Source organism: Sarcophilus harrisii, chromosome 5 (genome assembly GCF_902635505.1).
Source record: "Sarcophilus harrisii chromosome 5, mSarHar1.11, whole genome shotgun sequence".
Lineage (NCBI taxonomy): Eukaryota > Metazoa > Chordata > Mammalia > Dasyuromorphia > Dasyuridae > Sarcophilus > Sarcophilus harrisii.
In genome coordinates, this window is record NC_045430.1 from 186350546 (window position 1) to 186367956 (window position 17411).

The window sequence follows — 17411 nt, forward strand, 5'->3', positions numbered from 1 at the left end:
TGACAGAAAAAAAAATGACAAATGCTGACAAGGATGTGGAAAAATTGGGACATTAAGGCACTGCTGGTAGAGTTGTAAACTAGCCCAACAATTCTGGAAAACAATTTGGAACTATGTTCCCAGAGCTATAAAACTATGTATACCTTATGATTCAGCAATATCACTATTAGGTCTATAATGGCTGAACAAGCTGTGATATAGGATACTGATGAAATACTATTATGCTTTAAAAAATGATGAGCAGGATGATTTCAAAAACACAAAAAGACTTAAATGAACTGATGCAAAGTGAAGTGAGCAGAACCACAACAATAGCAATTCTGTGAGAATTATCAATTTTTCTTAGTCACTCTGATCAAGACAATGATACAAAATAATTTCAAAAAACCACGATGAAAAGTGATATCTTTCTCAAGAGAGAGATTGATGAACTCTGAATTCATATTAAAGCACACTTTTAAAATTCTCTTTATGTTTCTCCTTTATTGTCTTTTTTTTTCAACATGACTAGTATGGAAATATGTTTTGTATGACTTCATATGTATAAAGAATATCAAATGTTTGCCTTCTCAAAGAGGGAGGAATGACATGAAGAAAGGAGTGAATTACAAACTCAACACTGTTTTAAAAGGCATATGAAAATTGTTTTTACAAGTAATTGTGAAATATTTAATGAAATAAATTTTAAAAAAATTTAGAAGATGGTAAACTGAGCCTAAAACCCAAGAAGCATATGTGACTCTGATTTGAATTCTGAATTCAATTCAAATTCAATTAAACAACATTTTATTAAGCACCTTCTATGTATATAGTATTTATACAAGACATTGAGAATACAAATACAAAAGTAAAAGAGTCCATGCCCTAAAGGAGTTTATATTGTATTTGGGGAATAAAGAATGTGAACAGATAAAAAAGAACATAAAAGATATTCTGTGGGAGAAGGAAGGAGAACTAACAATTAGAGCAATCAGAAAAAACTTTTAAGAGGTCAAAACTAAATTAAGGCTTTAAGTCTAATATTCAAAGAGTTAGAGGTAAGAATGCATGTATTCTACTCATAAATGACAGCCTGTATGAAAACAAAGAGATGGAGAAAGGAATAGTTAATTTCAGGAGACAAAGAGTAGGCCAGTTTGAAGAATTTGTAAAGGAATTTCATAATATGAAATTAGTCTAGAGAGGTAGGTGGGAGCCAGACTGTGGGAGGCTTTAAACACCCAGCTGGTGATGAGTTTACATTTAATCCTATAGGTAATAAAGAAGGACTGAGTATTTTTAGCATGAGAATGATACAGTCAGATCTGTGTATTATTAATTTGAAAGCTGTGTGGAAGAGAATAATTGGAAAGGGGAGAGCCTAGAATCAGAGAAATGGATGTTAAGTCTATTTGTATGGTATAACTGAAGCGATAAAGAACTGAACTACAGTAGTGAACATGTGAGAAGAGAAAAGGAGACAAATATGACAGATTTTTTTTTATCTTAATAGTATTTTATTTTTCCAAATACATGCAAAGATAGTTTTCATCATTAACTTTTGCAAAACTTTGTGTCCCAAATTTTTCTTCCTCTCCTTTTCCCTCTCTCCTTCCCAAGATAGCAAGCAATCTGATATAGGTTGGACATGTGAAATTCTTCTAAACATATTTCTATATTCATCATGCTAAGCAACCAAAAAAAATCAGATCGAGAGAGAAAAAAACACAGGAAAAAGAAAAAAAAAACAAGCAAACAGCAATAACAACAACAAAGATGAAAATAACTACGGTCTAATCCACATTCAATCCCCATAGTTCTCTCTCTGGATGTGGATAGTACTTTCCACTTCAAGTCTATGGAATTGCCTTGAATCACCTCGTTGCTGAAAAGAGCAAGTATGACAGATTTTTTAAAAGATAAAGTTAAAAAAAAAAAACCTCTGGAATTGATAGGATAGGGAAGTGTGAAGGAAAAGGAAGAATCAAAGTTAATTCTTAGGTTGTGAACCTTGATGACTAGAAGAATGGGAATGTTCTCCGCATAAATAGGTAGGAGAGAAAGAATAAGTTTAGTGAAGACTCAATCAATAAATATCTATTAAGTACCACTTTGTGTCAGGCACTATGCTAAACAGTAGGGACATAAAAAACCATCTAAAGTCAGTCCTCTCCCTCAAGAAACTCACAGTCTTACACAAACTGATGCTGAGTGAAATGAGCAGGACCAGGAGATCATTATATACTTCAACAACAATACTATATGATGACTAATTCTGATGGATCTGGCCATCCTCAGCAATGAGATCAACCAAATCATTTCCAATGGAGCAGTAATGAACTGAACCAACTATGCCCAGAGAAAGAACTCTGGGAGATGACTAAAAACCATTACATTGAATTCCCAATCCCTATATTTATGCCCATCTGCATTTTTGATTTCCTTCACAAACTAATTGTACAATATTTCAGAGTCTGATTCTATTTGTACAGCAAAATAACGGTTTGGTCATGTATACTTATTGTGTATCTAATTTATATGTTAATATATTTAACATCTACTGGTCATCCTGCCATCTGGGGGAGGGGGTGGGGGGTAAGAGGTGAAGAATTGGAACAAGAGGTTTGGCAATTGTTAATGCTGTAAAGTTACCCATACATATAACCTGTAAATAAAAGGCTATTAAATTTTTAAAAGAAAAGAAACTCACAGTCTAATGGAGGAGAACACAAATACATACAAACAAGCTTCATAGAGAATAAATAGGAAATAATTAGAAGAGGAAAGAAAATAGAATTAAGTCAGATTGGGAAAAGGTTCTTATAGATTTGTGGCACGTAAAAAGACTCTTACCCAAAATGACTATTCAGAGATCACTCAAAGTAGAAAACAGAAAGATTGTTTATTAATCCTCATGAGGATAAGCAGTCCCACCACAAGATAAGGGAAAGAGAAAGCTCACGGTAGGAGGGCTAAAGAAGTAGTAAAGATACACTGCTTTTATACGAGAGATTACATCACAAGTAAGAGAGCATTGAGAAGGGGGCAGAGGGGCGGGGGAAGCACCTAATTGGTTGTTGCTATCCAGAGAGACTGGAATGAAAGGTTTCTGTTTCCCTGAAATCACCTGATTTCTAGGAAACAGAAAATCAGGCCTTCAGGCTTCAGATAATCAAGCAGACAGTGTTTAAACTAACAGTCTAAATATCAATAAATGTCAAATACTGATAAATGTCATCAGCTCAGGTTAAGTAAATATATTTATAGCTGGCCAAGGCTCAAGTAAATATGGGCCTGCACATACTGTACTTATGCAGGTTACAGAGACACAGAAATAATGAAAATAAAATACAGAAAAAGAATTCACACATTCCTGTAAGTTCTTCACCTTATCTCTTTATTCCACACATAGACAAGGTTTAAAGAAAGCCAGGGAAGTCAACTTGGGGCCAAATTAGGGGAGAATATTCTAGGTATGGAAGACACCAGAGAAAATACTCCAATTTGAGAGATGGAATATCTTTCTTGTGGAACAACAAAGAGGATATTAAATTTCATTTCATATGTGTTAAATTTGAGATAGGATAACAAGTTGGAGTTGCCCAACAGGAAGTTGGCAATATAACACTGGGGATATTAAAAAAAAATCACTTAAATTTGGGAAAGAAGTTTATAGGATACCCAATATTTTGTAGGTGGAGGGAAGCTAGATAATGCTCCAGCAAAGAAAATTGAAAAAGGTCAGAGAACCAGGAAAGAGCAATGTCACAAAGATCAAGGGAGGGAAAAGTGCTCAAAAAGGAGAAGGTGTTTAATATCATCAAAAGCTACAAAAGGATCAAGTAAGATCCACAAAAAGACAATCAGATTTGGCATTTATATTACTTATGTATAACTCTGAAGAAAACTTTTTCAGTGAAGAGGTACAAACAAATGAAAAATGAGTAGAAAATGAAGAAAAAAAGGGAATGAGTATAGAAGATCCTTTTTTTACATGAAAACAAGAATAGTGCAGTTTAAGGGAATGACACAATCAAGTAAAGAATTCTTACAGATGGGAGAAACATAGGTATATTTGTAAGTAGCAAGGGAAAATTCCTCAAATGCTGACTAAACTTGATATGATATATTAAGAATTAATTAACTGTAATTAAGAATAAATCACACAGTTATGTAGGATATTAAGGTTTATAAAATGCTTCCTCAAAATAATCCAGTGACATCAGGCAAATATTACTGTTTCCATTGTACAAATGTGGAATATAAAACCCTCAGACATTAATTGATTTTGTCAAGATCACAAAGCTAGCAAGTGATAGAGCAAGAACTTAATTTACATCTTCTAGTTTTAACTAGTTCTCTTGTACCACATCACGCTACCTGCTCCATGCATGTGATAGGATAGCACTAGTAATGGTTTTTATAGATTCAAATGATAAAAATAATTACCTGTCACTGACTAACAAGGAGCCTTTTTAAAAACTTCCTTGAGAATAGTTATATAAATACTAGAGTAAGCAAATAGGAACAGCACACATGATAGGAAAAGCCCTAGATATAACCAGAGGATGAAGGTTTGAATACATCTCTGCCAATTTAATAACTTGAGCAAGTCTCTCAAACTTTCTGCATCTGTCATCATCTTCCTCATTCTTTTCTTCTCCATCACCATCATCATCATCAATAATTCATGCTGTAGAGAGTCCTAATTTAAGCTTACAAAAACACTTTATGTATGTTATCTAATTTGATTCTCATGCCAACCCTGAGAAACATTATTATTATTCTCATTTTAGAGAGAAGGAAAAAAAAAGGCTTGATGAGGTTAATAAGAGTCAGAATTCAAACTCAGGTCTTTCTGGCTTCAAATCCAGTATTCTTTTCATCTGAAAAATGGACAGGTTGGACTAGGCCCCATTCTATGATAATACCATTGGAGGGCATTAAGTGCCATGTTTATTCTGAAAATGGAATGAATTTCTAAGTCAAGTATTTTCAGGTCTGAGCTACTTGGGATTCTAGCCTAATGGAGTCACAAGCAAGGCTGATTTTGATGTCACTGTCTAACATGTTAACATAAACAGAGTCATATAACAGTCTCTATAACTGTGGTTCTTACATACCACCTGCTGTAAAGGAATTGGCTAGGACCTCAATGCTGTAAAGAGATCCAGATTCTTAATTACTCAATTTTAAGAGTCTGTCTAAAAAAATCTGCCACTGTAGGCGTTGGCAGATGCTGTCGCTGTTTGAACACTGAATATTCAATTGTTAAGAAAGATTTCATTATGTACTATCAAATCAAAAAAAATTTTTTTAAAACATGAACATGGAGGGAAAGTTTAGAATTAGATGACTTAGGCACTACAAATACCACTTTCCTTCTAGAAGAGAGGCAGGAAGGATTGATAAAGGATGAAAGGCTCCCTCAGACCATTATAACATTGAAAATATTTTTTTCAAAATTCTCTATATTGAATACACTTGACTTTCTGTTGATTGCTCTCTTCTTCCAGCAACTTGAAATATGTGAGTAATAATTTTATATAATAGTTTTGTGTAAAAAGGGAATAAATTCTGATGACATCACTTAATTTCGAAGGAAAATACTGGCTTTTGGCTTATTGGCAATCATTTGATTTTTAACTTGGTTAACTGTTAATACAGCTAGAGTTTTCTAAAAATTTATAACAGGCACAGAAAGTTATCAAAACAGGGGCTGAATTATACCACTACTTTGATTTTATTCAATTCATAAAGGATACCCACAAAACCCTACTCTCCACTTACACTGTATATGCTATAGTTCAGGCCCTCCTTACCTTTCACTAAAATGAGTACAATAGACTACTAATTGATCTCCATGATTTATGGATCACCCAACCTTCTTTAATTCATGCTCCATATACTTTAAGCTTAAAGGAACTATAATGACACCTATCATCCATGTTGTTTCTTCCTCTGAACTTCTAGAAGTTTACTTTTAGTGAAAAGTTAAAAGTTCAATCACAATTGCTCTGAACTCCCACTCTCTCATCTTCACTTTCTCTCATTTTGTTCTTTCCTCTCTTCATTTTATTGCACTGAACCTATAAAAAGAAAAGTTATAACTATTTATAAATGGAAAAAGAAAGTAAACAAATAACTTACTTTGCCCAGATTATAATATGAGGTTGGACAGATAAATGAGTGATTTAGTACATTAATATATCTGTTTAAAACAATCTCTGTAGATTAATAATAGTTATATCTAGACTGAGTAGGAGGAAAAGATATGCTAATGCTTTTGGAAAATTGTATGGTGCTTTCAATGATCCTAAACTATATCAACAAAAAATCAATAACTTAACAATAATAGCCCACCAGTGATACAATTTGGCTATGGTTCCTTGACCACCATGATCTTAAAAAAATAAAAATGATGAAGAACCAAAAGGATAATGAAATTTTACAACAGACCTAAGCAGCCTGAAGTAGTTTACTCAGAATAGCTTTTGTTCAAGGTGTCATCTAAGACATTATAGTCACAGATTAAAACCAGAAGAAGAGGTAGATCTTTCTTATGGTGATAATGAAAAACAAAAGATGTATAGTCTAGGTATTCATCTTTCTTTGCAAGGAATGGATTTTCTTGGGTTGATTTGATAGAATGTAAATGGGTACAAGACTCCTACTTGATGAGAAATAGGAAGGACTTGTAATCTCTTGAAGACTGAAATCACACCAATGAGTTGCTAGCAATGACCCCAAAATGTGAGCAACTGATGGGCTTAACTATTGCAGCATCTTCAAAAGATTTTTATTTTTTTTAAAAATATGAATCTCCAATAACAAAAACATTAAAGGAAGTCTATTCTGTGTCTCTTCTCCTGCCCAACCGATCCACTAATAAAGGAAAATGCCAAGAAAAAACTTTATTTAGGGGTACTACATACCTTTCCTTCTATGCTTTTGCAAGTGGCTCTGGACTCTTCCTCCAATACCACCCCCTAACACCACCATGGGCTCAATAAAAACAAGAAGTGTGCATAGCACACATTGGAAAGTCACAAGGAGAAAGGTATCATACAGAGTTGTTGTGAGCAAAACACTATATTATTGCCACTGGATAAGGTTCTAGTAAAACACTGCATTCAGAACTTCTGGCTGGATTTCCCATCAATTCAATTCATTTCAGACCTTCATTGACAAGCATTGTTGCTCAGCAACCTATTAGTTGTTAAGCAAATAAATATTACCTGCTAGCAGTTCTCATTAGTAAGATTTAACCACCAAAGAGTCATTTTTCCTACAGAACACCAGGCTTAAAGAAAGAAGGCAATTTATCACTTCTTAAATGTAATAATACCCTCTAATGAGGTTAGGATTCCCTGACTATGTTAGGGAACAAACTGAACCTCAATAAAGCAGTTTGAGAAATGTGTTCTCTCTGAAAAAAAAAACAGAATGGAAATTATAATATAATGTGCTTACTATGTGTTATAGTTCTGTGCTAAGGGTTAGAAATAAAAGCAAGCAGAGGATACCTTCAGGAAACTTACATTCTGACAGGGGAATACAATATATAGAAAGAAAATGCTGGTAAGAGATGAGTGTATAATGAAGATAGAAAGAAAGTAATGAAGTGAGTCTGGTTCCAGGCTATATGTGGGTAAATGTTTACTAATCTTAAGCCTCTTGTCCCAGGAAAGGGACTTGGAGTTTCATGGCACAGTTAAAATGAACACACTACTTATTTAACACAGGAAACAATATTCATGTATTCCAGAGTACTTGATTACGCCAGAAGGAATCCTGGTGCAAAAGCACGGGGTAGCTGAACCCCTTACCTTCCCACACTGCTTACATTTTCCCTCCTGTCGCCTTCTGTGCACCCAGTGATGACGGACAAAATTCTGCAAGAGAAGAAAATAAAATGAGTCCCTTTTGGGAAGAAAAATATCAATTAGTTTTCACTATATTTCTATAAAATCATTTCCTCCAAAGTATTTTCCAAACTTGTATAAATGAAGGAAAGAATCCCCCACTACACCTTCACACACACACACACATTTGCACCAGATAATAGTTCAGAACCTGACCTAATTCCTAAAACTGCAGAATTTTCACTTTTCAGAGATTATCAGTATTAGGACTGACCCATGAATTTCAGGGTAAGTCTTTCAAATCAAGAGTTGTCAGTGAATTCAGGCTGTCATGGGTTCCATTTTTGTTTTTTGTTTGTTTCCTGATACTAGATTTCCTTAACTAGGAAGTGCCTAGGACTCATGACCTTATTGTAATATTACCCCAAAAGGAAACTAACTTGATCTACTTTTCTTCCCTGTGTCAGATTAACCTAGGTAGTCTAGTGGTCCTTGACTACTTGGGGATCCCTATATTGGTGCTCACCCCTGATCAGTTAACCCCTATAGTAGCTCAGAATTCCCAAGCCCATGTGTTCTGCCACCCTCCCAATCTCTCAGTAGCAGAAACCACAGGCATGCACCACCACACTGGACCAGGGCTTAGGGATTTTGCTAGACCAGATTGTTGTGCCACAGTTCCCTTTTAATGTCCTGACCCAGTTTCTCTAATTGTCCTACTCAGTTATAACCATTCCCTTTTAAAGTTTGAGAGGATAAAGGTCTTATATTTTAGACATCATTAGAATATCAGGAGCCTCTCCATTACCTTCCGCCATTATGTCATCTTAAGTGCCTCCCCTCATTAAGTCAACCCCATCCAGGTACCTCCTTCCATTAGGTCATCCCCATCCCAGATACCTCCTCCATTATGTCATCATTCTTGTTACCTTGTAAAAGAATCTTGTATCTGACATTTGCTGCTGGATTCTTGGAGACAATAGTCTCATTCAGCCCTGGGACCAAAACATGGATTCTTTTGGTCCCAGTAAATCTCTCCCTTTCAAATAAATTATTATAACTCTCTAATCTCTTATCTCGCCTCAGTTTCTCCAGCATTATAAGATGACCACTGAGAGGACACTGATACGAGAAGTAAAGATCAAGGAAAAAAAAAAAGAAAAGATGAGATAAAGAAGACAGAAGAAAGATGACAGAATAGTCCAAACACATTTGTTGTTTAATCAGTTCAGTTGTATCCAACTGTTCATTTGGGGCTCCATTTGGGGTTTTCTTGGCAAAGATAGTGGAGTGATCATAAGTAAGGACAAATTAGGGAATTTGTAATCCCTGAAAATTCAATCCAATAAACACATATCAAGTATCTGTTACACATCAGGAATAATGCTAAATACTGGGAATACAATTAATTAAAAATAAAAAAGTCCCTGCTCTCAAGTAGCCTATAATATAATAGGGCAAGACAACACACAAGAGGAGGCAAGAAAGCAGGGGTGGGGGGAAAAATAAAAGAGATTAGAAAATGACTTTCTGGTCACTGTTTTTCATATATAGCATTCCATTTCCAAGCTCTGTGCCTCTATACTGGCTATATATCTCATGCTTTCATTCCTTTCTTATCTCCTACTCTCAGATTCTCTAGTTTCCTTAAGATTCACATCAAAGGCCACCTTCTATATGAAGTCTTTCCTGAACCACACTCTCCCTTCAACATCAAGTATCCTTTCTGCCACCAGTCATCTAATTTAGCTTATATTTTGTGCATATTTGTATGTTTCCCCCCAATAGAATGTATGCTGCTTGAGGGCAGAAATGCCATTCTTATCTTTGTATCTCCAAGATCTAGCACAGTGCCTGGAAGATAGTGGATGCTCAAGAACTGCCGGTGAAAGACTATCAGACACAGGTAACACGACTTTTTCATGTTATTAAAAGGAGGAGAGGGAGAAGAATGATTAGAGAAAATAAAAAGAAAACGTTCTATGGGTCAGTGAAGTTTTTTTGATGTAGTAGAAGAGGTGGAACCCACTCTATTCCTTCAAAAACCCTTACCTAGATGATATTTAAGGTCCCTTTTAATCCTAGGATTTAATGATCCAGAATAAAGAGATTTCTTGACTTATCTCAGAAAAAAAATGTTTATGGAACATAAATACCAACCTTTTGGATAAAGTATGAAAAGGGAACCAATTCTTGGGACTATTAGTCTTCATGTAAAAATATAATAGTCAAGTGAAACTGACCGGAAAAACCTAGATTGTTTTTCTAATAATAATATGAGGGGGAGGGGAGAAGAAAACCTCAAGAGTTGAGTAAAGTATTACTATTATTTTTTTGTTGTGCTATTTTCTGAGTAAACACACCCCAAACTAATATTTCTGGTAAACTCTGACCTAAAGCACCTTTTCCTCCTTCCTAGAGTAAGTAAGTAAAAACTTTATAGGATCATAGATTTAAAGAGGGATTGGTCCTGAGAGATCATCTAGCTGAAACCCCACGGTGACCCATCGCATTTTACAAATGAAGAACCTCAAATCTGGCAAAGTTAAATTACTGGCCCAAGGTCATTTTAGATTAGATCAGATTAGATTAGAAGAGCAAGCATTCGAGCCCAAACTCTCCGACTCCAAATCCAGCATATTTTCTTGGTTATGACTCCCCCTAGAAATCAAATAAGACTTTTATAGCATTATGTGAGATGAGAATACTTCTAATAATAACAGACACTTCAGTAGACAATTTCTCATCTCCTTCAGTCTTTAATAGACCATTCACTGATCAAAAGCTCATGGATTTTATTAAGTCTTTGAATAATAAAAGTTTGTAAATGGATATATTCCCAAAAATCATTCTGATTTTCCTCTTGATAGAACTTGACTAAGGAAAGTTCCATTCCTGTCCTACAATCCAAAATAAGGATATGGGCAAAAATTTTAAGATGATATTCAGAGAGATAAGGATCATAGAATTTAACTCTGAAAGAAACTTTTAAAATTATCTAATTCAATGCACCTCATTTCTTACAGATGAAGAAATTAATGCTTAGAGTTAAAATGATTTCCCTTGGATTTGAAATATGTAGCTAGAATTTACAAAGTACTTTATGATTCACACTTCACAAAGGTTATCTCAATTTGTCCTCACAAAAACCTGAGAGATGGTTGCTATTGTTATTCCCACTTTACATATGAGGAAACTGAGGCAGAGGTTAACTGACTAGCCCAGGACCATACAGCTACTAAATTTGTGAGTCTGGGCCTTCCTGCAGTCACTGCATTAGTTCTCCCTAGTTGCCTCTTTTCACTATTTAGTGAATTTTACTATATTACTAGTTAATGGATATATGAGATCATTATTGTTCCATTGTTTCAGTCAAACTCTTTGTGATTCCTTTTGGGGTTTTCTTGGTAGAAACAGTGGAGTGATTTCCCTTCCTTCTCCACCTCATTTTACAGACGAGAAAGCTGAAATAAATGGGGTTAAGTGACCTGCTCAGTGTCACACAGCTAGTAAGTGTCTGAGGCTACATTTGAACTCAGGAAGTGAAAATTTTCTTGATTACAAGCTCCCCAAAGAAATTACAATGAAAAAAAAAACCAATACTAATATTGAGGGGAACTTGAGCAATTAATTGGTGCATTCATCTGCCTTTCCAGAATAGAGAGCACCTGTTTTATTGCTAAAATTTTCAGGGGGAAAGTAGATATAATTGAGAAATGTAAATATGGCCTGATACCCATGTTCCATAGGGTGACAAGATTATTATATGATAGTATGCCATAAGAACATGAAGTACAGAAACCTAAGAATGCAAATTAATACTACAAATAACTATATTAGCTCCCTAAAATTCCAAATAATTTAGCTAGAAAATAACAAGGAATGCAAGCCAATGAAAATAGTTCACTGAAGTGCCTAAATCCATCATCTGGATGAAAATATCCTTGAGCCCTAGAATTCCTAGGAAAGGAAACTCGGAGAAAACTGGAGCTGGGAGATTCCAGAGAGCTAGAAAGGGATCCCAGAGCTCACTGAATCCGAACTTTTCATTTTACAAAACAGGAAGTAGCAGCTCAGTGAAGTCATTGCCCAAAAACATCCAAGGGTTTTAACTCAGGTGTCACACATCCAAATGCTCTACATTCAGCCCTTCTTTTTTTCCCACCACTGATGTTACTATCTCTTATTAAGGGACAAACAAAAGGGAAGAAATAATTCTGAGAAGCAGAGTCAGTGTGATATAGTGGACAGTGAGGGGCTTTGAAATTTAGAGACCTACTTTCAAGCTCTGTCTCTCTGTTACTGGATGTCACAGTGTCATGAACCTCTCTATGACAATTACAAATCGGCTTCAGGAGTTGTTGTGCCACAGTTCCCTTTTATTGCCCTGACTCAGTTTCCTTAACTGTTCTTACTCAGTTTCCCTAAATTGTCCTGCCTCAGTTTCCTGAATTGTTCTGCCTCAGTTCCTAATTGTTTTGCTCAGTCCTGCAGCACCACCTCTCCTTCCTAATCATCATGATCCAGATAAGGAGAAAGACCTTCTATCTTAGACATCATGACATCATGACCCTAGCCCTTCCCTATTTATCAGAATGTCCTGGTGCCTCCCCCCATTCTGTCTCATTGTTCTTCTGTATCCCAACTTATCAGAATGTCCAATGCCTCCCCTCACTCTTTCAGAACCGGATTGATAACCCATTCCACTCTCAGTCCTCTGACTCCACTCCTGCCTCAGTCTACCCCTGTAGCTGAGCCACCTGCATATATAGGTCATTGAGAACTCACATTGGTTGCTGGATGCTTTGGACATCAGCCCTGAGGGCAGCATGCCCCCAGCACAATCTCTCCCTTTCAAATAAAATATTAAAAACTCTCTAATCTCTCTTTTGCATCAGTTTCTCCAGCATTACAAAGTTACTGACTGGGCAGCAAGGTTTCTGAATCACTGGGCAGAGCACTAGATGAGGAGATAGGAAAACAAGTTCAAATGTGGCCTGAGACACTTAATTATATGAGGCTGAACAGGTCACTTGACCTCTATTTGCCTCCATTTCATATCTGTAAAATGGGGCTAATGATAGCACTTACCTTCCAGGTTTGTGATAAGATACAAATGAGATAATAATTGTAAAAAGTTTATTAAGTGCCATAAACAGGATAGCTATTAAGAATAATAGCTATAATTCTTAATGATCTTATGATCATAGGTCTGGCCCAGAAGAAGAATGTATCCAAAAAGATTGTTCAGTTCTGATGCTAAACACCATTTCTGAACAAAAGAATAGTGAGCAGTTTTCCTACACAGGTCAAACATCTCAAAAAAGCTTCCTTGAATCAAATTTTAAAGATAAATCATTTGGAAATGAAGATAAGGAAGTACCGTGACACCAGTCACCAATGATGAAGGCCCTGAAATGATAATATTTTCCCATTGGGGGCAAGGTGAAGCTCATTGAAGGTGTAATACTCAGGAATATACATATATTCATATACATATACATAGAGAGAAAGATGGATAGATAGATAAGTAGGTAGATAGGTTGATAGATAAAAATACACATATAGATACACATACAAAGAGAAATAGATAAGTAGGTACTTAAGTAAACAAATAAATACACACATATGTATAGTGAGAGAGATGGATATATAGATAAGTAGTTAGATAAGTAAATAAACATATATTTATGTTTAAACATAAATATACACACACATATATAGATTATAGATATAGAGAGATGGATAGATAGATAAGTAGGTAGGTAGATATTAACACACACATATATGTATATAGAGAGATGGATAGATAGATAGGTAGACAGGAAGATAGATGTAAATACACACACACATACATACACACATACAGAGAGAAAGAAACAGAGAATATATATACACTATATTCTACAACTAATCTGCTGCTGAAAGAGTACGAAGATTGTTAGCTCCCTCTAAATGTGTATGCCCAAGACCCAGCTATCCCATTCTATTGATAACTCTGCTCAGGTCAAACTCAGGGAGCTCTTGCTGCTAGCTGAACTTATTTGAAATCTAACTTTTTTTGGATTTCAGAACAGTTTAACCATTCTAGAGGGCAACAGCCTTTCTTGTCAATGTGAAACAGTTACTATTATAATATCTGTATCTTCTTAGGTTTCATTTTTCAAGCACGATTATTTTTTCATTACTCTCTTCTGAGTCTTGTCCACGTCTCAAGTTTTATGGACAAATTACACTTCAGGTCCCTCTCCAACAAAAAAGAAATTTAATCAACAATTCATATTCAATATGCTTCATTTAAGATATTGTTCTGACCTAATAATTGACATTAGGGAATATTTTGAAAATATGAAAAAATATGGAAATTTTTATTATAAAAACAACACTCAAAATTATCTGTTTAAAGATTTTCATAGCAGCATTATATGAAATTGAAAAAAAGAAAAATAAATGTTCAAATATAGAAGAATGGTTAAACAAATGGAATACATTAAGAAAATGAAATACTACAATGCAACAAAGATCAACAAGAAAGAAGAATACAAAAGAAAGCTGGAAAAATTTTTTGAAAGAATACAATGTGGAGGAATAAGAATGCAATAATATATACATTAAATAGGACTATATAAGCAGAAAAATAAATGGCTTGAAAAATTCAAATAGAGACTTAGAAGTCATTGGAAAAGCGTGATACTCTATTTATTGAAGCAATTTACACAAATTATTACTATGCTGGTTGTGTTTGTGTGTGTGAGTGTGTCTATTTGTGGTTGTGTATATATATATATATATATATATATATATATATATATATATATATGCAAGTACGCGCATGTATAAATGTATATATGTATGTGTTTGGTTTAACTTTTCTTTAGTCTGGCCTAAAATTTTTGTTAATGTGGGACACTCCTACTATGGAAATTCCAGCCACCAATCTAGATCAACAATTTGTTTCTTTAAAACCTGCTTTAGGCACTAAAATGTTCAGAGATTTAATTTTTGGTCTCATGGTCAATAAATAACAGAAACAAGATGTGAATCCAGGACTTCCTGCTTTCAAGCCCGGCCTTTAGTCCTCTATATCAAGATGTCTTTCCTTATTGGTTGTATTGATGATCAACATTAATGGTTTAAGAAAACTTTTTTTTCCCCCTTTAATGGTAGCATTTTGTTCTCTGTAAAGCAACAACCTATTAGACTGCTAGTAAATCTGTTGTAGATTGAGAGTACATCTGGGAAAGACTATTACTGTAGCGGGTACATAATTACTAAATATATCACATTTCAAATGTCTACTGAATGGGAACATAGGAATCACTTCCAGATTCTATCAGTGGCCAAACACTGCAAATCTACTGTTCCTTCATTCAAATAAATTATTTAACATCATTCTTCATCTTTAAATAACTCAAATGAATACTGCTCTCACAAACTCCATAGTAACATCCAAATGCCAGTTGTCCTCTCATATCTTGAAATGTGCTGATAGATTCCCACAACCCACTCTACATTTTGGAATAACATCCTTCTGTTCCTTTTTTTCTATTTTTTGGAACTTTATCTGTCCCTTTTATGAAGTTAAAACTCAATCTTTCCATCCTTTTTTAATCAGCTTTTCTTGACTTCTTGTTAGAACCTTCTTTCCTATGCATATGGTCAGACTCATTTCTTATGCATTTTTCTGAACCTGAGGCCTTTTCATCCAATCTGGGGTTTCTCTTCCTTTTCCTACTTTTGACACATAAACTGCATTACTTAACAATAAAAAGGCAAGAAACAAGCAGATCTTCTCATCATTTCTTGATTGCTGCAAAATCTAATCTAGATAAACTTCACACCATAAATCATTACAGTATAGACTAGAAATGTTTTAATGCTAAAAGGAACTCAGAAGGAAAGTAAATAAGAACAATACACCAAAGTATTGCCTGGAGTACATACACCCTTTTTTCTCTCTAAGGTGAGACTTATTTTTTTCGTAATTAAGGTTGTATTTTTTGATGAACAGAAACTATTTTGTCTTCCACTAACCTTATACCACACTGGGGAAAAGGAAAATAAATAAAACCAAATTGCCTGAAATAAATAAGTACAGTCAAACAAAACAAATTCCCTTATTGGCCATGTTTAAAATGTATACATACACACACACATACACACATACCCACATACACACACACACACACACACACACATACATACACTGTGCCTTTAATCTATCATTTCTCTATCAAAAGGGAATTAGCATGTTTATCATAAATCCTTTGAAATTATGGATTATCATTGTACCGATCATAGTTCTTATAGTTTTTTAAAATGCTTATCTTTACAATGTCATTTTATTATATAAATTGTTCCCCTACTCATTTTATTCTTCATTAGTTTATACAAGTCTTCAAAATTATTCATTTTTATAATGATGTTCTAATATAAATTGTTATTCTGCACCAGTTCATATAAGTCTTTCTATATCTCTTTGAAATCATCTATTTGCTCATTTCCTGAACTACATTTCCTACAGGATTCCATCACATTTACATATCACAATTTGTTCAGTCATTTCCCAATTGATGGGCATGCACTCAGCTTCTAAGTTTGGTGGTGGTTGTTCTCTTTTTGCCACTACAAAAAGACCTGCTAAAAATATTTTTGTATGTCTAAGACCTTTCCATCTTTTAATCTATTTTTATTACAGACCTAAGCAATGATTTAGCTGAAGGAAAAAGCATAATCTGTCTTGTTACATTTTGTGTATAATTATTTTCTAGAATGTTTATGTACTGTCATAGGGTCATCAATAGTGCCTGTTTTCCCGAAGCCCCTCCAACATCTGTCATTTTCCTTTTTTTTTTAAATCTCTACCAAACTTAAGCTTCATTGTTTTAATTTCCAATTCTGAATGGTTTTTCTTATTGTTTTTGCTGTTGGATGGGGTGTTTGTTTTTTTTGTCAAAGGCATTTAATGAAACTAAGACTAAAAGAGAAATAATAATAGGTTGGGCAAAATCTTTGTAATTTTCTCTGACAAAGTTGTCATTTCCAAAATATGTAAGGAATAGATTTAAATTTATAAGAATCACTCCCCAATTGAGAGATCTAAAGATATGAATAGAGAGTTTTCAAAGAGAAGAAACAAAGGCTATCTGTAGCTAAAAATCTTTACAGTATAGGACTAGAAATGCCTGGTTCATGCATTTTAAGTTTATAAATCTTGAGATCATCCAGTTCAACACTCTCATTTTACAGATAAAGAAAGTCCCAGAAACACAAAACAACTAGTACAGAGTCATAGGCAATAAATAGCACAGCCAAGATTTCAACCTAGTACTTCTGACTTCAAATTCAAGAATCTGTCCACTTCATCATTTCTATACCTGAGATAGCCAAAGAAGAATTATTTGTTCTTTTACTCAATGTTCTCAAAAAGAAAAGTCAGAAAAATCAACCTAAAATGGCACTGAAGGAAAGGATTCTAATAGCTCGTGTGTTTTCAAGGGCCAGGGAAAGAATATTTTTGTAGCTTAATCTTATGCTGAAACCAAAAGCAGTCTTATAGCTTAAAAT

The 17411-nt window shown here is 34.5% G+C and overlaps 1 protein-coding gene across 1 annotated transcript in view; it reads right to left on the reverse strand.

Annotated features, from left to right (window-relative positions):
• Positions 1-17411, reverse strand: part of DGKI (diacylglycerol kinase iota) — a 552148-nt gene that overhangs the window by 303150 nt on the left and 231587 nt on the right. The window contains exon 6 of the mRNA XM_031939143.1: positions 7809-7874. Coding sequence (XP_031795003.1) covers positions 7809-7874 — 66 coding nt within the window. The remainder of the gene's footprint in view (positions 1-7808; positions 7875-17411) is intronic.